The 27,876-nt window shown below is 37.9% G+C and overlaps 3 protein-coding genes across 3 annotated transcripts; 1 reads left to right on the top strand and 2 right to left on the bottom strand.

Moving 5' to 3' along the window:
• LOC109045126 (zinc finger protein 532-like) lies at nucleotides 1-14,294 on the bottom strand. Its single transcript, XM_042778707.1, has 11 exons — nucleotides 13,505-14,294; nucleotides 13,148-13,411; nucleotides 12,219-12,905; nucleotides 7,871-10,136; nucleotides 7,274-7,455; nucleotides 6,442-6,618; nucleotides 4,393-4,555; nucleotides 3,951-4,221; nucleotides 3,668-3,797; nucleotides 3,359-3,500; nucleotides 1-2,448 (listed from the first exon to the last, which is right to left on the bottom strand). The coding sequence occupies exons 4-11, from the start codon at nucleotides 10,109-10,111 to the stop codon at nucleotides 1,930-1,932; spliced, it is 3,825 nt and encodes a 1,274-aa protein (XP_042634641.1). The 5' UTR covers nucleotides 10,112-10,136; nucleotides 12,219-12,905; nucleotides 13,148-13,411; nucleotides 13,505-14,294; the 3' UTR covers nucleotides 1-1,929.
• Nucleotides 14,295-19,041: 4,747 nt separating this feature from the next.
• On the top strand, nucleotides 19,042-22,611 carry LOC109045136 (gastrin-releasing peptide-like). The gene is made up of 3 exons (XM_019062991.2): nucleotides 19,042-20,104; nucleotides 21,218-21,498; nucleotides 22,152-22,611. The coding sequence occupies exons 1-3, from the start codon at nucleotides 19,978-19,980 to the stop codon at nucleotides 22,203-22,205; spliced, it is 462 nt and encodes a 153-aa protein (XP_018918536.1). The 5' UTR covers nucleotides 19,042-19,977; the 3' UTR covers nucleotides 22,206-22,611.
• Nucleotides 22,612-24,018: 1,407 nt separating this feature from the next.
• On the bottom strand, nucleotides 24,019-26,849 carry LOC109045130 (retinal homeobox protein Rx3). The gene is made up of 3 exons (XM_019062980.2): nucleotides 26,271-26,849; nucleotides 25,631-25,857; nucleotides 24,019-24,782 (listed from the first exon to the last, which is right to left on the bottom strand). Exons 1-3 carry the CDS (start codon nucleotides 26,494-26,496, stop codon nucleotides 24,348-24,350), a joined length of 888 nt encoding a protein of 295 aa, XP_018918525.1. The 5' UTR covers nucleotides 26,497-26,849; the 3' UTR covers nucleotides 24,019-24,347.
• Between the last annotated feature and the right edge of the window lie 1,027 nt (nucleotides 26,850-27,876).

Here is a 27,876-nt window from a genome sequence, read left to right as displayed (position 1 = left end):
TAACATCCACCACCACAAAAGCCCCAGATTTACAGTGAATAATTACAAATTTAAAGTCACTGTCTCCCTTGTCAACATGAAAGCACCAATCACATAGCTGCTTTACACAGCAGTCCCTTATTCTGACTTTAAATTCCCTTGTAACCATGGTGACCAAGACCACTGGCTAAAGGGAATTGCTTTCAGGCTAATTAAAATGAGGCAAAGCGAGAGCTGAAGCACACAAACTCCATACCAATTTAGACATGTTAGATATTTTTGTGTATGTATCATTTATTAATGATAATGTTGTTTGCACAAACATAGAACAAAGTCTACCGAACATCAGCAAGACATTCTATAAAACAGAACAACCAACCATGAATGGCTTCTTTCATGCACGTATGCGTCCTCAAAGGTACTCATTTGTCCAAAGGAAAAGCAGAGCAAGATACGGAGTTTGTTGAAATGAAAAGCTGCAGCTCAGTTAGAGGGAGGGGGGGACGCAATTACCCTAGAAATTTGAAAAAATAAATTTTACAGTGCGTTTCACAATTTGAACAAAACATTCATTTATAGTGAAGGCAGCATTTGTTGCTCTTTTTTCCCCCTTTTCAAACTTAGCACGTGTCAGTGGAACACCAAACTTGAGACTTTTCCATGACATGCTGCTCTAAAAAAAAAAAAAAAACAATGAAAAAAAAAAAAAACAATGAGAAAACACGTACACTGGCTTGATGATAAATTTACGTTTTTAGTATTCACTTTAGTACTTTAGTATACCAGCACTTATGAATTACTGATTTCAAGAACGAGAAAACACGCAACTATGAGTGGGGCGTCCTACTTTGGAGTTCATGTGTAAAGAAGGAACTTTGGTTTTAAATAAATCAGGCTAAATGGACATATTCAGGATTCGTTTGAGTTGTACTGAAACATATCTGCAGGGCAAAGTGGTTTTGGATTCAAATCACAAATAAAAGCTTCCCAAAGTAGGCTACGTCAAAATCTAATGGGCATGAATCCGAAATGTGGTTCTTGATAAGTTGAGACACTGTAGTGTGATAATAATCCCAAACACAAATGCAATCAAACATAAGTTATGATTTGGAACAAGCTGCCTGAGAAGAAATGAAGTGAGGAGAATCATCCGGCTGTAACGACACCTTAAAGTTAAAAAGCACATATGTTTACAACACGACCTCTTGGCAGTGGCTGAGATAGGCTATATAAATTTAAATAACTACTTTCATGTCTTGTTCTTCCGTAGTGCTAAATTATAGTAGTTTTGAATGGCCGACTAATTCACAAAACAGAAATGCACCATAAAAAAAGCTTTCAGGCTCAACTCCACATCCAGTTCTTCAGTCAAACGCCATTTTCGGCTGCTTTAGGAGACACTATTCCTGCTTGTGTTGTAGGTTGCGGACTGATTGTCCTTTAAGAGCGCAAAATGTCGCACTGAGAAGTGTAACGGTGACATTCTGTGCACTTTTTTTTTTAGCAGCAGTTCGGAAACTGGGACCGAAAGCATCCCAAGACTGAGACGTCCGTTTGGACAGCATCTGTTCCCACGAGAAAACAACGAGAACTCTCTAAAATAGAAAATAAAAAGGAATCTATAAAAAAGGTCTACCCAACACGCATACAAACAACTATCATAAAGTATACAAAATGGTCTCATAGATATTTAAATACACATAAATCAGTTTTTTATATATTACACATCTTTAAACACACATTCTGTGTGTATAGATTTATACATTTTGTATATATATATGTATACGTATGCACAACAAATGAGCATACAAAAAGGCCAGAATGAAGGAATACAACGTCAAATGCTTCTATACGTTCTCTATTACAACATACAGACAAAAAAAAAAAAACTTTATTTTTTATAATTCCTTGCAAACTAACATCCATCCACTAGGGGGCACTACCTCACTCTTACTTCTCAGCTGCACTCAGCCGTTTGGACTTAATGAAGGCCATTCCATGTGTCCGCATGTGTGTGTTCAAGGCTCCCTCTGTTTCAAATGTTTTTGAACATACTTTACATTGAGTATCTGGGATACCGTCATTGGCGTCCGGGTTGGGCGTGTTCTCTTGTTGCTCGTTGTGTCGCCCGAGACCTTGGGGCTCCTTCAACTTGTGCACAATGAACAGGTGTCGGGCGAGGGAGTTGTGCGAGGTGTAGCACAGGCCACATTCGCGGCACTGGTAGGACGAGACGTCAGTCTTGTGCTGTGGAATGTGCTCGTGGAAACGCACAATGTCCTCTGTGGTGAAGCTACACACTGCGCATTTGTGTGTCTTGAAGACGTTGATCTTTAGCTTCTTTAGAGGTTGTGAGGATGAGCCCTTGGACCTCTGAGCAGAAGTCACCTCTCCTCCGGCCTCCTCCACTTCCTCTTCCCTCTCAGCATCCTCATCTTCAGAGTGGAGCTTTCGTTTAGGACTGGGGACCTGAAGATACAAAATGACACGTTTTATGCAATGCTGCAATAAAACATTTAATTAATACACTGAATTTAGCTGATAAATATTTTCATGTTAGGGCAGATAACTGATAATGACAGAATATAAAATAATTGATATTTAATATTTTGTTAAGCAGTCATTAACACAGAACACAACATCCAATTCCATTTACCATTGTTATAAAATTTGAGTTTTCAAATATTAACTTTAAATGAGGCTTAAATGAAAGTAAAGAAAGGTATTTTAAATTTAAAATGTGAGAAATTAGCAGCATGCGATTAACTATACAATTTTGACTTATATCGATAAATAAAAATAAAAATATGTATATATTGTGCATCTCTCATGAAAAAAAGACTGCATCTTCATAAGGTCATATATGTTTATACAATACAATTCAAAAGTTTGGGGTCAGAATGTTTTTTTTTAATCAATACTCTTATTCAGCAAGTATACATTACATTGATCTAAAGTTATAGTAATGTTATATAATTTAAATTTTAAATTAATGCTGATTTTTTTTTTTACTTTCTGTTCATCAAAGAATCCTGAAAAAAAACATGGTTTCCAAAAAACAGCAGCACGACTGTTTTCAACATTGATAATATCATGAAATGTTTGAATGATTTCTGAAGGATCATGCGACACTGAAGGAATGATGCTTAAAATCACAGGAATGAATTTCATTTTAAAATATATTGAATTAGAAAACAGTTCTTTTAAATCATACTTTTTTATACTGCATCTAGTAAATATAAAACCTTGTTGAGCATAAGATTCTTCTCTCAAAAACATTTTAAAATAAATCTTACAGACTCCAAACTTTTGAATGGTCGTGTAATGTAATAGTCCCATTCAATAAAGATCCAAATGCACAAGTCTGTTCACTGGTTACCTGTTCTTTTTCTGGGATGGCCTCTGTGCTGCTGGAATCTGCCGGAAGCTTGGCCTCTGTGTCTTTGATGCCATGCATCAGCTGAATGTGTTTCTCTAGCAGCAGTCTTTTGGTGAAAGTGCGACTGGGTTCTGGGCAGTGTCTGAGGAAACCCAAGAGAGATCTGTTTGACACTCGTAAGTGTTTGTGATTAGCTTTAAAGTAAAATTAAGTGTCTTAAACTTGAAAATGCAGAATTGTAAATTGAATTCACAAGCACAGATAAAACTAATGGAAATTTTGACGGGTCCAGAAACACATGATACTCACGGACATGAGTAGACCTTCCGTAGGCCCTTGTGTTTGATTCGGTTGTGTCTACATAAACTGTGAGAGGAACTGAAAGACTTTTCACACTGTCGACACGGATGCTTTTTCAGTTGCTGGTGAAGCAGAAAGAAAAAGATTCATTAGAATCATGCCAATATGTGTGCAATAATGTACATGAATTCAGCACGGTTCATAATTGCTTTTTCAGTTGCTGGTGAAGCAGAAAGAAAATTATGCATTGTTATTATTGTCTCCTAAAACCCAGGGTCTCAATCATGAGACTCACAGGTTTGAAACATTATGCGGTCACACTCCCTGCAGGTCCAGCCAGGGCAGGAGGTGGACAATGGGGCTTTTTTAGGAAGGTCTGTCCCATTACTATTCTTTTTTGCTGTGGATGTTGTCTTCCTCTCTCCCTTCTCAAGGCTGTCGATAGAGACAGTCTCTTTGTTGCTGTTATTCAGGCTCATGGAATTAGTAGGTTTGGAGCTGAGAGGAAGATTGATGCCCAGGTTTGGAGGACCCTCGATAGTCTTTAAGATGCCGTGCATGGACTTGAAAGAAATAATAATTTTAAGATCAATAAATGATTTTATATGTATTTCCATATGTAACATTATAATTTTTATGTCAAATTATTTTTAAAATAATTTTAATGACCTGTTAATCCAATATGTGATGGCATATGAAAATTAATAACAATTTCCATTGATTTATTCCCTTACTTTAATATGATCCAACATGAGCTGCTTTTGGGCGTAGTGCAACGAACAGTCCGGACACTTGAAGACAGACACCTTCTGACTGGAAATGTGCTGGTCAAAGTGTGTGTAGAGCAAAGTCTGCTGGGTAAAAACGGTGTCACACATGGAACACTTGTAGATCAGCCTGAAAAACAACACATATCAGTGAAGAGACTACTTTCTTAAAGGGTTACTCCACCCCAAAATGAAAATTTTGAAATTAATCACTTAGCCCCATGCCGTTCCAAACCCATGAAGCATTGTTCGTCTTCGGAACACAATTTAAGATATTTGGATGAAAACCTGGAGGCTTGAGACTGTCCCATAGACTGCCAAGTAAACAACAGTGTCAAGGTCCATAAAAGTTATGAAAGTCGTCGTCTGATTACTCCATCTGCCATCAGACGTGCAATCTGGGTTATATGAAGTGATGGGAACACTTTTTGTAAGCGAAGAAAACAAAAATAATGACTTTATTCAATAATTCCTTTGTCAACGGTCTCCTCTGTGTTTGTTCATATAACCCTATGCTGTGTATCCTCTTCTGTGTCATCCACGCCACAAGGATGCGCTGTGTTATTTCAAATCAAAGCTAAGTACATGTAGAAACAGCACATCCTTGTGGCGTGGATGACACAGAAGAGCATACACAGCATACGGTGATAATGAGAGACAGAGGAGACCGTTAACAAAGGAATTATTGAATAAAGTCGTAATTTTTGTTTTCTTCGCTTACAAAAAGTGTTTCTGTCGCTTCATATAACCCAGATTGCACGTCTGATAGCAGATGGAGTATTCTGACGACAACTTTCATACCTTTTATGGACCTTGACTGTTTATTTACTGTTTATGCACTATTTATTTGTCAGTCTATGGGACAGTCTCAAGCCTCCAGGTTTTCATCCAAAATATCTTAAATTGTGTTCCGAAGATGAACGGAGCTTTTATGGGTTTGGAACGACATGGGGGTAAGTGATTAATGACAAAATTTTCAATTTGGGGTGGAGTATCCCTTTAAATGCTCAGTTGCTTGTTTTTGCTTGTGTAGGTGTTTATTCTGACTTCTCATTACAAGGTTCAATACCTCAGTCCGAACAAAACAAACAACATTTTCTCTCTCTAGAATAAATATTTTGTTGTGTTGAAGGAATTATGATTGTTTAAAGTGCCATACTGAAACTTGTCAGCTCATTTATGTGTCAAACACCTGCATTAAAGGTTTGTGTTGTCAATAAGCCAGCTGATCATGTTTCCAAAATGGTTACAGGTAACACAGGAAGTGCAAACAAACCATCTGGCCCTTTCATTAACAAGTGCTGATGAACACAACAGGCCTTCTTGGGGCTGGTGGGGTTCAAAGAGAGGACACAGCAAATTAAAGCCACTGTGCCTAATTTCTTTCTGCACCTGAAAAGGTCAGTGGCATATGAGTTCTAAAGGAACAGATCTGACACACCTATTGAGTTTCCCTCCATTCTACCACTACTTAGAATTACTGCAAGCTTGTTTTGTCATAAAGATGGCAGTATTTAGTGCAAAGCATGCGTTTGCACCATAACATTGTAGTTGGATAGTGTTTTATTTTAATCAAAAAAGCATAAGCCACAAACCATAAATACCTATCTATTCTAATTGATCAATCACTGCAATCTGAGGTCAGAAATGTTTGTATAATGACTGCTCTACTGTATAACTAACCATTTTCCAAGAAACAAAGCTGTGCAAGCTGCATGTCACAGTCTTTCGTTTCACATAATACAATTACTTCAACTCAAATCAATATTTCATGTCTATTTACTCATTTGCTAAGTAATAAATAGAATATAAGATCTGATGACCCAGTTGGGTTTATTTTGGTATAATGAATGGCTATTTATACATTATCGCTAACTTGACCATCTGGTTTCTCAAATAAATTGGTTCCATCTTCAAAACAATGCGAATGAACAATAGAAACTGGACAAAGAAGTAGTCATGAATCACAAAGACACTATTTTATTAATTCTATGAATTTATAAAGAAAACACTCACTTGGGCTCTCCAATTTTAACTCCTGGATGCTGGGTGTAGGCATGGGAATGTGTACCGGGGGCCGATTTAAAAGCCATGGGGCAGATGGGGCATTTGTAGAAGATTTCACAGTGGGATCCCTGAATGTGTGACTTGAGAGCAGCAACGTCAGCGAAGATGACACTACAGTGAACACAGCTATGGCCAAAAAAGAAAAAAGAAAGTGTTACTCTTGAATATAACCTAACCCTCTTTTTTGTTTCCATAACCGGTGCCAGTCACTTTTAATGCAGCATCAGTCATTGGCGAATGGCAGAATAATAACAGTGAATAGCTCCATGATTGCCGTTTTGAAAGCATGACGAGTCCTCATTTCATGTTCCACTCAAAACCAATTAAACACTTAGGCACATTTTGTATTTCAATGCACGTCTTATGCATAAATAGAAGCTTTTATGTCAACTCAGAAATAAGAACATAGACTGAGGTCAGTAGAGTTGAATACACTCATCACAGAATTTGGTTCAATACTCAATACTGAATTTGTGATTCGATACTCTCACAATATTTAGTTCTTGTAAAAGAATACCTGATATATCACAATATGTTTTTCATATCCACAATGCATGTCGTCACATTCTTTAGTTTAATTGTGATAAGTTACATTGTGGAATGATGTATTATTGCACCCCTAGTGGTCAGTGAAGATAACTACACAGTTTTGCTGATCTCTGGGTAAGGTTAAAATTCTCCATTGTTTAGCATAAAAAAATGAACATTTAATTTACTTGCAAAGAAGCCATCTCTTGAAAGTCTGTAGCTTTTTAATTTTAGAGAATAATACAGTACTTACCGGTAGCCCACTCGGCGTGTGTAGTGCAGGCAGTTCTTGGTCACATGAGACTGAAAATGGACTGATCGACAGATAGCTCCACATTCAGGGCAGATATATGGAGACTTATGCTGATGGATCCGCTGATGGGAAGCAAAGCTACACTGGTTCGGCAGTAGCATTTGGCAAATGGTGCAGGTTTTCTGTTTCAGTTGAAGGAAATACACAAGCAAATTGTTCAAAATATCTTTAACACCGCTTTTAACTACTTCTGTAAATAAAAGAGGATGCCAGTATTGTACTCGAGACTGGACTCTCATCTGACCCTCTTCTGGGGCCAGTTGCATAAACTGCTTAGACTAGTCTTAAAAACTTAGCCACCTAATTTATTTTCTTCTAGACTGGTCATAACTGTTTAAAGTCAGTAAAAAATGTTGATTGGCCCAACGTTAATCTGAAAAGTGAGACTGATTATCTCTTGGCCACAGGTCTTGGTCTTGACCTGAACTCAACCTGTCTCGGCCTGGACTTAGCCTCAAATAAACTGGTCTCGACTACAATGCTGATAAAGCTGATGACCATTTCAGCTCTTACATCACAATTAATCTATGTACCCACCTGTCCACTGGATTCAGGAGCCTGCTGGTAGTGCATTGCAAGAGATGACTCTTCTTGAAATGTCTCATTACATTCCAAGCACTTTAGACTCGATCTGCAGACCTTGGAGACATCCTTATCTAAGGGCATGGCAGCCACAATGGGGGCCGAAGAGGGTGCAGAGATCACCGTGGTTGGGTTTACTTTCCCAGGACTCCCCACTACGGAGGATCCAAGGTTAGCTGAAGAGGTGGGAGCACTGGAGGTTACTGATGGCGCAAGGATCATCTGGTCAGCTGGAATTGGCTTCAAGATGAGATGAGAACACTGCATGACAACCCCTTTGTCTTTGTGGCCCCTAGCATGTGATAGGAGGCTGCACTTGTTGTAGAAGACTAGGTTTTTGGCGCAGTGGTTGCAAGTGACTTCAATACGGACACTTCTGCGGTCATAATGTTGAGTGAGGCTTTTTTCCAGTGCAAAGGAATCACCACATTCCAAGCATTTGTATCCTCGAGATGGTAAAGATATACAGGCAGAAATCGGAGGGCTGAGATTGGGTACATAAACTGGCACAGGGTTAATGCTACTCAAAACTTTATTGAAGGCCTCTACCACTGAGCTCTGGGAGCTGGTTAGGACCTGGACCCGAGACACTTTCTTCTGTTGTTGCTGGGCCAACATGGCTTGCTTGATGGGTTGTTGGGGCTTGGTCAGGACCTGGTGGAGTTCAGCCGCTGATGCATTCTGAGGCAAGAGATTTAAGTTGGTTAGGTGGACAGTCTTTGGCACAAGTTTGGTATTTGTTAGGCTGGAAGCAGGCACCATGACAGTTTGTTGCTGAATGGCATTAGCAGCTTTAAGGATGGCACTGCTGGCACTCTGAACAGATGCCGCTGGTATGACAGTGGCCTTTACAGTCGTATTGTTGGCAAGTTTCAGGTTAATCACTTGGGAGCCTGCTGTCTTAACGGCTGAGACAGGTAAGAAGGCAGTGGCCACGGGCTTGATGGTCATTTGTTTAGTTACCTCAATGGCAGAGCCTCCAGAAGTTGCTACTACTGTGGTTGGCAAAGTTCTCATGGAAGATGAGAAAACAGAAGGTGAGGTTGAAGTGGACAGTAGAGAAGAGACGACATTGGGTGAAGAATCAATACCTTTCTTTAAGACTTCAGGATCAAACTCGGGCAGAACTCTGGTAACTGTCCTTTTGATCTGCCCCGAAGACGTCTTGATAGTTTTAATGCGGACTTTGGGAATGACTGGTATAGATCCTGCTGGAGATGCAGGAGACTCTTTGCTGCTGCTTTCACTGGTAACACTGCAAGGACTCTCAGGTTGTTTTGAGAGCACCTTCTTGCTAAGCTCCAGAGCTGACTCCTGCTCTGGTGATTTATCCGTAACCTTTGGGATTTCTTTAGCCTCTCTGGGTGAATCTCGAGATGTGGCTAAAGATTCTGGAGACATTGCTTCTGAGCTAGCTTTCTTTGCGCTAAGTGCTGCAATTGCAGCAATGCAGGATGAGAGCTTTGCAGATGATTTGGCCTTGGCTTGGGAGAGGTTGGTCACATTCAACTCAACGACTGGTTCTTCAGGCTGTTTTGCTTGGGATCTTTCTTTGGAGTGCTCCTCAGTTTTTCTTGGTTTTTGAGATTCATAGCCATTTGCGCTACTATTCTCAACTTTCATGTGATTGTAATTGCCATTTGTTTTTGGCCTAGATGGACCATCTGGTTTGGTGTGTTGAGAATGAGGCTCTACCGTTTTTGCACTCAGACCGGTTAGAGGGTTTGGTCTAAACTGTAAATTACTTTGTTTGTCAGCAGGGTCATCTACTTCAATCTTGTCATCATCATCAAACTCCTCTGCACTAGAGATGGGACTGAATTGGTTGAATGTGGAGATATTTCCTGCCATCCCGTGGATTTCGCCTTTTTGAAGCTTCTCACTCTCTTTGTTGTATCTGTATTTGGGTGACACAGGCAAGAAACCATTGTGTAGTCCATTTCCGACAGTGGGATGGACATCCTTTTCTGAGAGATGTTCAGTGGCATCAAAATTCCGGACGTTCTTAACAATAACACTAACCCCAACATCTGGACCAGAGGAGACATGGGAGTCCTCTTCATGGTGGGCATTGTGTTTGAGTTGTCCCTCATGATCATCATGGCCGGACTCAATGGCAGCCTTGGGATCAACCATATCAGGTATGTCAAAGGCCGCAAGCAGATCATCAAAGTCTGGGGTTTTCATGTCGCCCATGGTCTTATGAGAATGAGCTAAACACCTTTGAGAGACAAGGGAAAGACATTCCATATTACAATTAGGAAAGTAAAAAACTTCATAATTAGACTGTAGTGAAAAGACTACACTAAGCGCTTAAAGCCTATAAAAATGATTAAATTTAGGACAAGAAAGATATTATTGACAAAAGAAATTAACTACACCGTACACATAATATATAAATCCAGGGTTCCCATACATTGATTTATTTGTGGCGGCCCGTCACAATATCAACACTGACCGCCACAAATTGATTTTCCAAAATGCTTTGACTTCATTGAATAAACATGAGCTCTGCATGTTTAAAAATCGAAACAAGACACAGGTGTTTTTATATGAATGTATCATATTTGAAGAGGAACGATTGACTTCATGAATGTTTTTATGTAGTTTTCATTTTGTCTTTTGTATGTTTCTCTGAAGGGAACCGAATGCCTTTGGAAAAGTTTTGATAGTATTTTGAAACCACTATTTCTGTCACTCTTAAAGCGCCTCCTGCTGGCAGAGAATGAATTTGCACTTTCAATAAGCCTGCTGTTTTATATTTACATTATATACAGTGCTCCTGTAGCTCAAGTGGTAGAGCATTGCGTTACAAAGCGCAAGGTTGGGGGTTCGATTCCCCAGGAACACATGATAGGTAAAAATTGATAGCCTGAATGCACTGTAAGTCGCTTTGGATAAAAGCGTCTGCTAAATGCATAAATTTAATTTTTAAATTTTTAAATTTAATATACATTTATAGTTCCCCCAGGGGAAGTGCCACCACACATAGTGTAAGTCGGTGGAAAACACTGAAATCCATTGCTAAATGTCTTCAAGGCATTACAAATTTCAAAGGCTGTACCAAAATGCACAAACTGCAACGTTTATACTATCTTGTTAAAAAAATTCTGTCAAACAGGCAGCATTTTAATGAAACTCCAGATGAAGGTAGCAAAACTCTTAAAATGCATCATCTGATCTACATATTCTTTTTAATCTGACTACATGGTCTTTTTCATTCTCACTGATCTCCATTCATCAAGCCTTTATGGTTTTATCTTCTAATTAAAGAAGATTATTATTCACTTTGCATAAGATCCAAAAAATGTTTAAAAATGCTATTCAGAGACGTAGAAACCTCTTTATGTGAATGACTAATGTGTGCTACATTTAAACCTGCCTGTAGGTACCATAATAAACACCTCTCACTGGAGACACAAATTTAAATTTAATGTTGCATGTAAATAAAAATGGAAATGTGAATTGTTTGGACATGGCATACTGTAAATAGTCTACCACTAAATACATCTGTACATAAAAGGCTCTGAAATGGTAAGAACGGCCCAAATACAACATGCAGAACATAAACTAATCATTAAAAAGAAAAGAAACAGAAAACTGTATCTTTGCATTATTTTTCCCCCTAAAGAAAGTCAAAATGCTGAATTGATTAAGCCTGACCATGTTTTGCCCTTTTTTGTTTATTTTTACAGATTTGGTCCTCAGAGTTGATCCTACAATACAATAATACTAACTAAAAACACAATCACATATGAGCATCACTATTTTGGCATATTTAAAGTAATAAGAGAAAAAAAGACACAAAGAAAATAAAGCTGTGTCGTGCTACTAAGGTTAGCCACCCCCCATTACTCCTGCTGCTGCTGCTTTTATTGAAATGGAAGAGAGCACTGCAGCCCTGCCTCCATTACAGCTAATAACATCTGCACGCACAGGGTGCACAGGGCCAAGACGGCCTTCCCCGCACACAATGGAGCCAATGGGGTAAGGCATGTAAGCAGAGAAGGAGCAGCAAACAAAAGACAGAAAAAAGAAAGAGAGAAATAACACAGGGACAAGAGGACTTTAATGAAAGACATTAAGCTGTTGAAGCCAGTATGGGGCCTAAACACATTTACAGCCGAGCAGTCAGGTTTCAAATCAGAGTGTCGCTCACAGGAAAACAACTGTGATTCTTGGGTTTCTATCCAAGGCCTTTAAAATTAGGCCACTGTATGACGCAGTAATAATAAAAAAGAACACAGACACACACACATGCAAACATATAGAAGTTGAAACATGCAAATGAGCCACTCCTCACCCTCGGTGTTCCGACAACTAGAGCAAACAATCTTGCTTTCCTTCCCTTCTTCCTTCCTTTCTCTCACCACCTCCACAACAAAACACCACCACCACCACCACCACCACCACCACCCTCCTCCTCCTTTCTCCCTGACAGCAGAGGGAAAAAAAAAATCCACTTTTTGCACTAGGCAGGGCCCTTCAAGAAATGATCCACCAGGAGGAAAGGCATGCCAGAGACCATTCTGGATGGTGACCACCATGAATAACAGCACATAGTGACCCACAGTCACCATATCTGCTCAGCTCCCATGGCTGCCTCCCGGCCCTCACGTGCATAACCGTTTGGAGGTGTGCAAAGACCGCCTCTCTAAGGTCCCTGCTCTGGGCTGTATCACTCCTGAAGACCCTTTTGCCATTTTGGCCGCCATGAAGCAGTCAGCTATCTGCCTGTAGCACAGTGACTGTATTGTTTCCGAGCCTCCTCGTCTGCCTCAAACCGGTTTCAACCGGTTCCGGTCACCCTGCATAATGTGTGTGCTGCAGTGCAGCCACACTGGAGACACAGAAGCTGCCCGTTTCTTCATCAAATCTTCAATATTCCTGCAAAATATTCCTGCTTTGAGTGTGTGTCAATATTATCGAAGAGGTTTGTGTTCAGAATGAGTGTGCAGTTCACGTTGCCGAGCCGAATCAAACGCTAGGCCTGAAAAACACGGAATATGGAGGACGTTTATGCAAAATACATGCACACCAGAGGCTGGTTTATATGGATGGATTGATGAATGAATGAGAGAAGGAAAACTGAAAAGTCAAAGAGCAGATGCACATTCCAGAGGAAAACCACAAGCACTGTGTAAACCAAAACCACAAGATGAGCACCGTTTCCTGACAGAAGAAAACAAGACAGAGATAGTAAGTAGAATTTAAACAGGCTCGGTACCTGACCTCTTTTTGATTGTGCCTCTCGGTTTTACCCCATTCTGCAGCACTGGACTGCTTCTACTTCCTTCTCTGCCTCCCCTCTTCCTCTCTCTCTCTCTTCCCTCACTCTCACACTCTCCATGGTCCCTGTTCCTCTCTTCTAGCCAGTGTCCCTGCTTCCTCCTCTTGCCTTTTCCCCAGAAAACCAGTGAGAAACACGGATCTTTGTCAATTAAAATCAGCTGCTCGTCCCCTAATCCTCCAGCCCTGGGCAACCATGTCCGGTCTCTGCCAAGCGAGATAGAAAACAAAGGCCGTGACACATAGAAAAACACACACACAGAGACACACAAACAGGGAAAAAGCAGGCTCTCGCCCTACCCTGCTTCGCCCCGGCCCTACTACCGGGAATCTTCGTGGAGAGGCTTATGCAAGACGTCAGTCCAGCCAGGCCCCATTCTGTATGAGTGTGATTTTTTCCCCCTTCACTATAAGCCTGCTGGTTCCTGTTCTATAGGTCACTCTCTCCTCTGCAGATGCACAAGGCAGCGCAGGGAGGAAGGGGGCAGTGTTCTGACAAGCAGCCCTGGCCTTTTGTCTTTGCGTGCACTCGTGGGGGGGAGGGGGACTCGGGGATGAGACTCTGGCTCAAGACTGCAACCAGCTGCTGCAGCCAAAGAAGACAAGCAGATTCGAGGAGAGACAGAGAGAGAGAGAGAGGAACAGGCAGAAAGGAGAGGTGGAGAAAAAAAAGGGAATATGAGACGGGACTGGAAGGAGGGGTGTAAGGGGAGAAGGGAATCTTCTAGAATGACGTTTGCAGAGAGTCTGCGAGCAGGAAGAACAAAGGCCCACGATGGCATTGGCTAGCCTGCACTCAAATCATGTATGTGTGTTGTTTTTTCATGCCGGTGCATAGAGAAACATTCAATCCAATAGGCTCAAGCATATTTGTAGCATTTTTTAAGAACCTCTTTGAGACCAACAACATCTTAAACGACATTACAGTAATCATTCAATGGCATTGTTTTCTTAAATGATGGCCATGTGGCACCATTTACTATGATGCAAATATAAAAATAAGCACTACATATTCTCGTTTCTGCCATTTGGCTTTTGCCAAGCAAACAAACTAATCTGAGACACCCTAACAATGCAGAAAAATGCTAAAGTCAAGACCAATCAAATGCTAGACACAATAGTCCATGAACTTATGAACTCAAGTGTCACATATCAGTACAAAGCAGATTCCATTTTGTTAAGTAAATATGAATTGCTGTTGTTATTTTACTATTTTAAAAAGTCCAAACAAATTGGCATTTGCATCCTTTTGCACTTCCCTAATCTGATGTGATATTTGATTATTCAATGAGATTTTATACATTAGTAATTGAGAGGATTGAAAGTATGCAGCTGAACCGAATGCAAATTTACAAAACACAATGCCTTGATAGTTGTTTGGCTGTTGGTTAGCATTATTTAAAAGCACTGCACGGCCTGCATGATGACGTTCAGCAGTGAAGTCGTTTTATAGGATGAACGAGTTACAGCGTTTTGATTTTACAAAGGCATTTTTTTGTGACAAATCATTGATGATATGAAAAAATTATTGATAAGCAAGACATAGGGTCAATTTTGATTCCCTGCTGACTTGAAATAAAAATGGAGAAAGCTGCATTTCAATGATTAATTAATAAATTAATAAATAAAATGAAATTTTGACAGACTATTCAATATTTAAGACTCAATTATTAAAAAATGGAGAAAAAGGACTTGATTTTATCCAATCGGAATTGACTGCATTGTGAAAAGTAGGCATTACGTACCAGTAGGCAGCCAAACTGAATGCAAGTTTACAAAAACTTAATGCCTAAATAGTTGTTTGGCTATTTGTTAACATTATCCAATAGTGTTGCATGGCCTACGTGATGTCATCAGCTGTAAAGTTTTTCACAAGATGAGCAGGTTAGGGCATTTCGATTAAATATTAGATATTAAATAAACTACTAGAAGCTTTAGCTGTACAAGCAACAAGCTGTACAAATTTTAAATAAAATTTTGGAGGTTGTTCATTGTGGCCTACATGAGGCTTCTTTAGCCCTGGCCCCTGAACCATTTACAGGGCAGTGAGTGGTTCACTTCGGATGACTTCTGCAATGAGAAGAACATGAATGCATGTAGCTACTGCACAACAAACCAACAGACTCAAAAGTACAGCAAACGAAATCCCCCATTCAAACCAGAAAACCATAACGGCAGCAATGCTACGGACAATAAACGCATGTATGCTCTCCACTACACCCCATTATCAGCAACCCTCCTGGCCTTCCACAATGACAGCTATCAGAAGGACCCATTCAAAGAGCAAAGAACAGATGCTGACCTACCTGTGGGTTATTGTAAGAAAGGGCTGTGTCTCAATTCTCAGCAGGGCAGCAAAGGCAAATTTCAAAGACAAGAAGGCCAGCCATGATTCTTGCTGCTGCACCACCAAATTCAGCTATGCACAGCACAACCTAGAGTGACAGACATCATCAGTATGCATGAAAGAGGGACTCAGGAATACATTGCAGTGCTGTCAAAAGGCATTGCAAAACGTTGCTCATGGGTGCAAGCAGCCCTCATGACAGCACAGCACTAAAATGATCGAGAATGCATGGCTTTCCCCCTGCCGAATACAGCAGTAAGACATGGAGAGACTGCTGCCCACCCCCCGAGATGTAAGCGCAGTCACATGACCGCCGGTGTCCTATTGATTCCATATATCGTGCCATGAGACTGCCAGCTGCAACATTATTGCTACATTCGACTAACAAAACGTTCTATGACGCGACCACGCGCGGGGTATTTATTCGCTCTTATTAAAAGAACAATGAAGGTTTTTTAAATTGCTTTTCTTCTTTCATTTCGTTAATGTTCTATAACAGTTTGCATTTCTAAAATGTTTCGCTATGAAACAAACATTAAAGTCATATAACCATGTGTTTTGTACTTCGCTGCTTTAATATCTTGAGCTGAGATTTTTTTTTTTTTACTGTCAATCCCACAAACCCTTGCGATTAACACGGCGGCATGATTCAACGATTCAGTTCTTTCGAACAGTTCGTTTCTAAATTGATTCAGTGAATCTTTTGCGACGCCACTGTATCACGTGCTTCCGGCGTGCCAGATAACATGCTCAAAAAACATTCTGTGTAGTCATAAAGTTTTATTTCGTGTGTCCTGGTGCATTTTGCTGCAGCCATGATTTACATTTTCAAAAAGAACTTAAAAGTTCAAATTTTAAGAACTCTTGGCTGTAAAGGATTTGGACGTTTTAATAAAATGTTAAAACCAACTCCGTTTTGTATGTGTGCATCCAGCTGTAATCATATTTCCCTTATTTATTTAGAAATGTTACGTTGTTTGGCAACTGGAGTGATTTTTTACACGTATTATTCGCATCATTAGTCAAATTTTCTACCATCAGATCATCCATTGGTGCCTTGTTATGAATCTTTAGCCTATGTTAGACCGACTCAGTCAATATAGTTTCAAACAATCCAAGCTATTTTTATTATAAGCATTGAACAAATAGAAATACAGTATGGGTGAGTAATACAACGACACATAAAATTCATTCCAAATAATCCGGATCACACAGTCCGATCGCGAATCAGACATGTCCGAAAGTTCTGTTCTCGGTTCTTTTGGACAACTGGTTCGGAACCATTCGCTCAGCACGATCTGTGAAAGGCCGGTTATGTGAATCGGATCAATTTATTCATTGAAAAGATCCGACTCATAAGAACGATTCATTCACCGCACTTGGAAAAGAAAATCTTTGTTTGAAATCAAACAATTAATCGCTTCCTCAAAGCAAGTCCGTATAATGAATTTACGTTCTTACGTATTAACCACATTATTATGGCCAAATGTTTGAACATTTTTGACGATTCCCATGGAAAGTTTGTGGATTGTTGATTTTGAGCCACACTTACCCATGAATCACCGCGGTGATCCCTATTCGCTCCTTATAATCTTCAAGGTCGTAAAGATTATCTAAACATGCTCCTATTAAATCCGATTTTTATTATAATATTCAGCTGTTTATATGTTTCTTAACATCGTGAGTTTGTGTATACTTAGTGTGTGAGGGGCAGCCACCCAGTTCAGCTCCTTATAGGACCAAACGTGATTCCCAGAAGTCTTTGCTGCACACATCAGCAATGTGCTGGTAAATACACAGGAGTCTCTAGTAACCTTAACAATCTAAACACATTATTAATATGTCTATAGGCCTAAATAATTGTGAATACCACGTTTGTGGATACGTAATCACGCAGAAAAAAACAAACAAACATTGAGAAAAATAATGAATATTACATATTGGTCATGTTTAGTCAAAATACAACCATAATAGACTATAAAGTAGTAGCCTAAAACTTTGACAGAATTAAGAGAAACTTGACTTGGATATCTTTAAGGGCAGAGATGCGTTGAGCATTTCATATTTGCATTTTTTTTTTACATGATGAAATTATTATAAATCATTAAACTGTGACTGGACTTTTATTGTTAAACGTTAAAGTGTCATATTTAAGTTTTTGTCCTTGTTTTGACATATCCGCTCTGGTCAACTGCAACCAGAATTTGCACAACAACCTTCAAATGAAACCAAATAGTTCCATCTAGTGGTGAAAGTCATGCTATGATTAATTTCAGGAATTACATTTTATTCTAGTTGCATGCGATTAAACACATACTACAGTTATGACAAGTTTTTAGACAAATTGTGACACTTCGCTTTCTCGTTTATTGGTCTTGAGAAAATTTCAGTTCATTTAAAAAAAAAAAAAACATTTTTAAGCAACATACTTTGCTATGCAAGGCTTTAATTATAATAATAATAATTAACTTTACTCGTTGCTTAAACTCATTTCTCTTTTGACATGCACACTTAATATCATGAAGAATTTAAGCTTTAATTGGTGATGACGAGGTAAACAGCAGCATTAGAAACTCACCTCACCCTGCTTTGTGTTGTTCACAAAACTGACTGTACCTTCGAGGTCATGTCCATAATTTTCAGGCTTTGCTATCTGGGTCACATCATCTGGAAATAATACAGTATATCTTTAAATAGGTTTATTCCAATAAGATATCTTATGGATAATCATTACAGAAATTCACAAAAAGCCTCACATATTGCTTCATCTGCATGTGCCCATTGTTCACTTGTTGATTTTTCCATCCAAGTAAAACCAAAAGCATCAAAGCCCATCTGTTCTTTTCGATTTACAGAACAAAACAAGCTTTTAGGAGGTTACCAGGGATGTTGTTTGCTGGGTGAGAGATGTGAACAACAGCTGATATCAGTAATGAGTGCCAACTAATTTTGTCCTGAAAAAATATGAATTGCTCTCCTAGTTGTACATCTGCACCCAGCACTTTACACTGATGGACAGAATCGTATGCCACTTTTTCTTTGTGGTTCCATCATACATTTTTTTCAGGCGATTTTAAGCTTTCACTTCATCCACGTTCGTTTTTGATTTAATTGCATTTTAATCAAAATACTTGTTTTGCAATCCTAAAAAATAACAGTAGATGTAGATGTTCATGTTTGTTTAAGTGTCAATAACAATAAAACATAAAGTGAAAAAAGTGAAGTGTGAAGTGACGTGACATACAGCCAAGTTTGGTGACCCATACTCAGAATTCGTGCTCTGGATTTAACCCATCCAAAGTGCACACACACAGCAATATGCATACATACACACACACACACACACACACACACACACACACACACACACACACACACACACACACACACACACACACACACACACACACACACACACACACACACACACACCGTGAACACAGACCTGGAGTAGTGGGCAGCCATTTATGCTGCAGCGCCCGGGGAGCAGTTGGGGGTTCGGTGCCTTGCTCAAGGGCACCTCAGTCAAGGTATTGCCGGTCCGAGACTTGAATCCACAACCTTCCGAGTCTCGGACCGGCAATACCAAAACATGTTGATATATATAATGAATATAGCATGCTATGGTTTCACAGAAATTCTATGGTCATGAAATAATAAATAAACAAATCAAATAAAAAGACGAAGAAAATTATTTCTGGAGAATCAACTTCTGTATTTATGTATAGCCTAATGTCAAAGTGCAACTTAAATCACTGGCTTTATGCTATCATCAGTGCCCATTACCAGAAACTTTATTATTAATTTCCCTGCTATAAAATAAAATCAATATTTTTTGGCTTGTTTTAAAGGAGTTTAGAGCATTATTTAGCAGGTCAGGGACCACTTTAAATCAGTTAAGATCAGCCGGAGAGACCTCTTTCTGTCTCTATTTTCCTGTGACAAAGCAATTGGGGTCTATTACACCAACTGCACGAGATAACAATAAGAAGCCATTTACAAGATATTTTTATACCCCACATCTTATGAAATACTGATGACATTTCACTCTGAATCTGTCTTGGGAAACACAATAGCCCGTGGCTGAGACAATGACAGGTTAGCTCAACATGATATTCTGTTTTTATGTCAAGTAGCCAAACCCACCAAGATACTGACGCAGAACCCCTGGGAGGGGGCTTTAAACTTTCAGCGTCCCACCCCACACGAGTCATCCAGACATTGGCAAGGCGATTTCTCTCTATAGCGCACGAATTTATCGCGTCATTTTCTTTCACTTTCTAAGTGGCCGTCGTCACGGGAATATATAAATGAAGTAATTATCCATATGCAGCATTAAACGGGCCTCTACTTGCAATAACAGCACGAGCAATTACAGTAGTACAGATCAAAGAAGCGGAAGCGACTCGAGTCTTACCTGAGCGTTATGTGCCTCGTCTGGAGATACGGATCAGTCGTTTCCATCATTCTGCTTGTTGTTCTCTGTGATGCTTATGCATCAGACGCACAATCAATTCGAAAAGTTTATCTTCACGGAAATCACTGGGCTGTTGGTGAGTTAAAATCATATTTTTAATTTACCACTTAAAATATTTTGGGTCATATTGTTTTGGAGGAGAGTACTTAAAGTATTTAAATTATTATTATTATTATTATTAACCAGTTATCCTGCATATTTTCTTTTACACTCAGACTCTGCATACTCTGCATTTACATTTATTTATTTATTTATTTATTTAAATAGAAAACTGTATAAAAATGCTTAAAATATAATGAAGGTTGACAATGCAATTCAGTTTTATTTGTCAAATGTGCAAAAACAATACTTGTTGACAAATAAAATGTATTTTTCTACATATTATATAATATAAAGAATATGTAGTACGTTATGTACATGAACAGGCAGTAATAAAAATAATAATAAAAAAAAAATTAAATAAAATTATAAAATATCAAATTTAAATTGGTATGTGCATATACCATGCATGAAAATTAAAAAACGTTTAGAAACTAATATGCTGGACTATATAACCTGAAATGTAACATCTAGAACTTTTGATCTCCAGAGAACCATGGCACTGGTTTGTTGCTGAACCTAAGGAGCTGTGAAGCATTAAATAAAAGTTTTAAGAGTATACAGTAAATGAAATCAATAACACTAGATATAAATCACTTGATTAAATGTACTAGTGGTATTTTATTTAGTACATTCCTTAAGAATGTATCTGGAGTGATTGCAAAACTCACTCAAAAAAGTGTCACTTAAGCTTTGAGTCTGAAGAGGGAAAGTGGATCCATGGGGTGAAATTAACAGACTAACAGCCGTGTTTTAATTGGATGAAAATACCATGCAACTGCCTTTTTGTGTGTTTGCATGATGAATTTGTTAATAAAGAGAAAATCAGGTAAAATATTATACTTTCTTCTGATTTTAGAGATGTGAGAGTTTGGTGGGGCTAATGCTGTATTAAACAATTAATATTTATATATTCTTGATTATATATACATCAATTGCTTTGTTTGCAACCTGCACATGAAGTTTTATTTAAGTGTGGAGATGCTCTCCTACCTAACCTTTATAGGTTCAATCATATTTGTGTTAAAAGCATTCATTTTACTTAAAATCAGAACAACAATCAGTCTATAATGATCTATATGTGTTTTAGGGCACTTAATGGGCAAGAAAAGCACAGATGAGCAGGTCAGACCTGAGGATCCAGAAGGCAATGCCGAGACCTCTATGATGACTCTAGATCAGGATCAGCAGCTGGAAAGATACAAACATCTGCTGCTGCCACTCCTGCATGCGCTCATGAGAGGACGGACGACACCGGAGAGCATGCTGGAGGGCACAGAGGAGATTGACGCTCATAAACTACTCCAGCGCATGCTGGAAGAGAGACATCAGTGGGAGGAAGTTCATGAGAGAGACAGACAAGTTAAACTGGTAAGAAACAGGAAAGAAATCCTTAACATAATCATTATGTTGATGCAAAAATGCATGCAAGATGCATTTAAAGTGCATATAGGTGATTCTGATCTATTTTTAATCACTAAACTATTCTGCAATGTGTATAATAAACAAAAAATAAAACATTGTTGGGCAAATAAAGAATCACTTTTGACAAGAAAAATTACAAATAAGACACAGATAAACCTTTTGTAACCTGTGTTATTTTAGTGGCATTAAAATACTGTTTATTAATATTTTGAATTAGTTTTTATTTTTTTCAGATTTTATTTTTAAGTTAAAGTTTTAGTCTTTTTTGTGATTTTTTTTTACATGTCTATATATGTTAAAATTTTTTATTTCAGTTTTAGATTTAAGTACATCAAATTAAACTAATTAAAAATGTGGATTTGACCACTAGCTGAAATAAGTTTTTTTTTTTATCATTTTATTTTCTTTATAATAAATAAATAAGTAATAAAATCTTTTTATGGTTTTAGTTTTAGTTAACTGTACTAGTTTTAGTTAACCCTATTTGTAAAAAAATAAATAAATAAAATAAGCTAATGATTATATGCATGTTTTATTTAAGGTCAATTTCCTTTGATTCTTTTATAATAATATTTATCTTTTTTATATTTCATATACAGGCTGAGGATGTCTTGTTAGGGGCTTTATTAATGCAGGATGACAACAAAAGCTGAGGACCAACTGGACAAAAGACTGTAGTTTGAAGTTCACTTGACAACTGGCTTGACTGAATACAAATCTCTTTATTTAACAACATATAAATAAGCATGTTATATTTTTTTATGCCAATATCTCTACAAAGAAACACTGTATGTAAACTGAGTGTCATTATTCTATATATTTTAGGTATTGTTTTATAATTCATCTTCATGATAACTGACACCATAGTAACCATTGTTGTCACAGTGCAATTGGTTAATATTTAATAAACTTTAACTTGTTGGACTATATGCTGTTTATAAAAACAACAGAAGCATTGTTATGGATAATGGACTCTATTTTGTCCGGAAGTGACAGTTTAAAGATAAATAGCCATAATAATGGATTTGTTTCTTACAAACACACAGCTTTTCAATTCACAAGGCATTAATTAATGGACTGGAGTCATATGGATTATTGTGATGATTTTATCGGTTGTTTGGACTCTCATTCTGACGGCACCCATTCACTGCAGAGCATCTATTGGTGAGCAAGTGATGTAATGCTAAATTTGTCCAAATCTGTTCTGATGAAGAAACAAACTCATTTACATCTGACATCTACGCCTGACGGTGAATACATTTTCAGCAAACTTTCATTCTATCCCTTTTTTTACATTAACATATGAATTCTTTATGGTCCATGCATCACAACTAAATAGAGAATGTGCTGAGCTGAATGTGCTTGTACATTTAGTTTGAGAGTTTAAAGACCCAGTCTCATTTCAAAAGCAATTTGTTACAGGTTATGATCGATCTCATGAGTACTTGGCCATAACCTGCTTATTAGTCAAGCAGTCACTTCACAGATGCAGGCAGGTGACAGGAAAACTCTTCACAGCACACTAATGACCATCTGAATAACTAAATCACAACCTCTGCATTGTCTGTGACTACTGGCAGGAAATTGTTGACGGTCTAGCTGTCTCAGCTGTCCGTGCACAATAAAGGCTTCAATTATACACACTGATGTTTCTAACAATGAAAGCTGTGAAGCTCACTTTCATGTGAGCTGACGGATTTAAATGAATTTAGCTAAACTGATGATATGCAATCTTCTAAATGATAAAATAAAAATAATAAAATAATAATAATTTTCTTTATAAAAGTATATCAAAAATATTTATAATGTCACACCTATTTTGTTTACACAGTATAAATGAAAAAGGAAAAAGCTGACATTGTATTTTATCCCAAGGACATATATTTACTTTAGCTTTGAAAATGTTTAGAATTCCTGATTTATAATGACTCCAGAGTTAGTTTAGTTTAGTGATGGTGAGATCATATTTCTATATAGAAACACCCACAGAAACCTAAAAATACACCACAAATTTTAAATATAGACTGTAAAGACACAGGTCTATTATTACATTATGGGAAGAGAATAATGTTCCAAACTCAACCACTAGATGGCGGCGTAATCACGGAGAAGCGCCACACTGACGCCTCTTCCGCTGTGCGAGCATACAGTAGATGACAGTCTGATGGTGACCTGTGAGAACCGGATCATCCTTTATATATAATATATATATATATATATATATATATATTATATATATATATATATTTATATATAATATATATTATGTATAAAGAACGCATTTAGAACTATTGGAGATAGGATGCAATTTATATTTTTCTGAGCTTGTTTTTATTATAAAATACAAAATTAATCTGTACAATGGGAAAGCACAAAACAAAATGTTATGGAAAGTGACCATCTGCATCATACAATAGGCTAGCCTACTTAAAGAATGAAAACCTTTTTCTAGCTCTGAATGGCTCGATGGGGATTTTGAATGGGTCAGTGAAATTAGATGCATGCATTTATAATGCATTTTTTTGTAAAAAAATAAATAAATAAAAAATCAAATAAAAAAGGGTAGAATTATGTCCAGTTGCAAGTTTTAATTAGCAAGGAAGCTTTATTAAATGAACTCATGCTAAAAAATGAGAGTAATGTACAGTAAATTTGTTTTACAAAGCTTGTCATCCATAAAGAACAACTCTGGGAGGTTTCTGAACCACACACAGATGTGAAAACCACTTCTCTTCAAAAAGAGTCTGATTTAGAAAGTTAAAGGAGATGCAAACAAGTCCAGCATCATCCTCAGTTTACCACGTCTTCCCTATAGACTGGATGTGTTCCTTCGCTTTCATTCTTAGCGAGGCAATACTTGTGTTCCGTGGGTCTGTCTCTTCTAGTGAAAATTTATCCATAAAGCCTGAGCACTGATAGGCTGGTGGAGGGGGGCACACCGCCCCTATATGGGGCAGAGGGTGGTTGAGTGTAGCTGAGCTGAGGAACTGTGGAGGGGTATAGCTGGCTGGTACTCCCTGCTGAGGGGTGATGAAGCTGGGCAGGGACTGCAGGGAAGAGCTGGAGGAGGTGATGGGTCCAGTAAGCCAGGGGTCTAACGGCAGACCGCTACCCAGAGACAGCGGCCCCGATCTGGGGATGGACAGCATGGAGGACTCCTGCAGCTTGATGGAGCTCACCTCCAGTTTCTCCTGACGTCGCCACTTTGCACGGCGGTTTTGGAACCACACCTGAAATTTGACATAGGAAGGATTTGGTTTAGAATGCAAGAGTAACACGTTTAAAAGTCCAACTGTGACGGAAGATATAAAAAAGTACAGATATAGTGTTCAGGTTTTGCAAAAACCTTTCAAATACATTTGCCAAAATAAATAAATAAACTCAAATTGTATTAGTTTGCAAAACCTTTCAAAAAAGTTGATATATGAAGATATATATGTTTATGATTAAATAGTATTGGATAATGTTAAATATTACAATAGGCCTATTATAAATTATTTTTGACAGTTATTTATGTCCCAGATCTTAATTTGCTACACATAAGGTTCAGATATTTGAAAACAAATTAGCCACATTTTATTAGCTGTCATTAAAATGACTTTAGAATATTTTAAATCAGAATATTATATCCTAATAAAATCTAGAAGGAGGCCAAATTTTCTTTGGTACTACACACAAAAAAAAAATAGTCTGATATAAAATCTTTTACATCTATATTTGTCAAGTTTTACTTTTAATGAGCGGAATACAAGATTATTTATTTTTCAAATTTACTTTAAATATTTCTAAAGTTTTTAACATTATTTTTTAAAAGAAATAAATACCCAGTTGCTTCAATACACATTGCATTTTGTTTTAATTTATTATATTTTATTATTTATAAAACGTAAATATGATTTGTTGCCTTGAAATTGTGCTTGAAGTATTTTTAGCAACATTGCAAATTGAAGGGATGAACATGTAAAATGAAAGGTTTTGAACAGTGATGAAGTGATCCAGTTGCTAGCATGTTTCATTCTTATTCTCAGATACACGGATCATGTGAGTCCATCGTGTGTGTGGTCTATCCTGTGCTCACCTGTACTCGAACTTCTGGCAGGCTGACCTTGAGCGCGAGCTCCTCTCTGCTGTACACGTCAGGATAATGTGACTTCTCAAACGCTCTCTCGAGCTCGTGCAGCTGGAAGGTTGTGAACGTGGTCCGGTTCCGCCGGTGCTTTTTCTTGGGATTTTCATCATCCGATAATTTACCACAGTCCGCTTCCGGCAGATCCGGACTGACCATGACGGAGGATCTACAGACACCTGTAAAAAAAGAATGCAGAATTTTCCTTGAGAAAGTGTTACGTATTCATGTTTAAAAATCACGTGTTAAAATGATTTTGCTTTTCTTTTGTTTTACTTCACACGAAAACACTAAAAAGTTATTAAACTTTTAACATCGTCATATTTGATTTTTAAATTAGCCGATTTTAGACTTTTTCAAATAAAATGTAGGCCTATATAATTTAACACTTCTGTTTCTTTTCTTTTCTTTAAAAAAACGCAGGCTATTTTTTCCATTTACAACAAAAAAACTCAAAACTTTTCAGATTTCATATGGCCTTATATATCAATATTTAAATGTGTGTTATGTAGCCTACTTGTAGATGTTTATTCATGACTTTAAAAAATACATTTAGTACCTAAAGTGTCACTTTGCGAGGCTGTTAACTCACCTTCAAAGTTTTTGGAGTCCTTTTTGGGGGAAGACAAAAGCTCAGCGTCTTTGACCGGCTTCCCAGATCGATAAGAAAAAGCCGTGTGGAAGATATTCTCTCCTTTAAATCCCAAAATGGATTCAATGCTGTGGATCCTCGTTTGGGATCCAGGACTGCGCACCAAGCGCGCGGACGGGGAGAGACGCTCTTCCATGTCTTGGGACTGGGATCCCACAACCCTCATCGAATGTTCTGTTTCAGGAAAAAAAACAAAAAAAAAAAAAAAAAAACAAGAAAGTACCAAGGATTTCCCCTGTTTTCTAGGCTATTTCCTTCTCTCTATTCTACACTCTATTTCCAATAATCCAACAATTCCAACAGTAATGTCCCAGCAGAAGCAACTTTCTCCAGTAGTGGTCCTGCACGCACTGAGGATGCAGTGGCCCCCATGGGCCTTAAATGGATCCCCTCGACCGGGACTCTATTGTGTGAGTGACATCCCCTTCGACACGTCAAGAAACGTCAGACTGGCCGGAGTGAGGGATGAAGTATTGTTCCTGAGCATTTAACTCCTCCCAGAGATCCTTGTGGGCATAATGGCAGCTTTATAAACCGCCTTACATAAATCTTAAATCATCTTTTCCCACTCCAGATGTCTTGATCATGATGGCCTGTAGAAATAAGAGGAACTGGGGCTGGGATTACCTCTTTAGGGCCGAAACAGATCTCTGATTAAAAATGTCAGTTTGTAAACTGTTTTGTGGTAGCCTACACTCGCGCCAAAATACTTAGGCCTACTTGTAGCCTATTGGACAATATTGTCATAAAAATAAAATAAAAAAAAATAAAATAAAAAAATACAGCAAGAAAGCTTTTTCTGACACTGTTTGAATGAGATTCAATGTTAGTGGTAAAATCTCAGTGATATCACTCCCTTCTGAGGTGACAGAGGTAATATATATATATATATATATATATATATATATATATATATATAGCTATGGCTACATTGCACGTTTGTGAGAGTGACCGACACACGTTTGGCCTATTTCTATAATTAACAAAATGTTTAAAATGAATTAGTAGGCCTCTTTATACTTGAAGAAGTTACTTACACACTTTAGATTGTAGATTTTTAAACTAATTCGTTGCATCTAAAATATTTAAAATAAAATGAATAAACTCTGAGTTACAGACATTTAAACAAAATGTGTTCGCATAACACTCCGCGATTTGCAATGGTTACCATTTTAAATGTTGTAGCCTAACTAAAAAGTCTTCTTCGCCTTTATAAAAATAAATAAATAAAATATAAAAATAAAATAAGGTTTGGTTTATATATATTTTCTAGGAGAAAATATAGGTTATTCATAGTTTGTGAATAACAAAACACTGAAATGAATTAAAATGTTACAAAACTGTTAAATTGGTATCGTTAGAATGAAACGATCGTGAGTTTTGGTGGTCAAACATTTAAGCAGCCTAACTAACTAATTACAACTCTAAAACGATAAAACACCATTAAGAGCTAGCTACTTCGAGCGTGGAGTGTTTTCGGCCATCAGGGGATTTTGTTACATGAACAAAACGCGATCTCAAGCAGCAAGCGCGCGACCCCTGAGAG

This window comes from Cyprinus carpio, chromosome A21 (assembly GCF_018340385.1).
Source record: "Cyprinus carpio isolate SPL01 chromosome A21, ASM1834038v1, whole genome shotgun sequence".
Taxonomy (NCBI): Eukaryota; Metazoa; Chordata; class Actinopteri; order Cypriniformes; family Cyprinidae; genus Cyprinus; species Cyprinus carpio.
The sequence above is the reverse complement of the archived record's forward strand: the minus strand, read 5'-3'. Positions and strand labels throughout refer to the sequence as shown.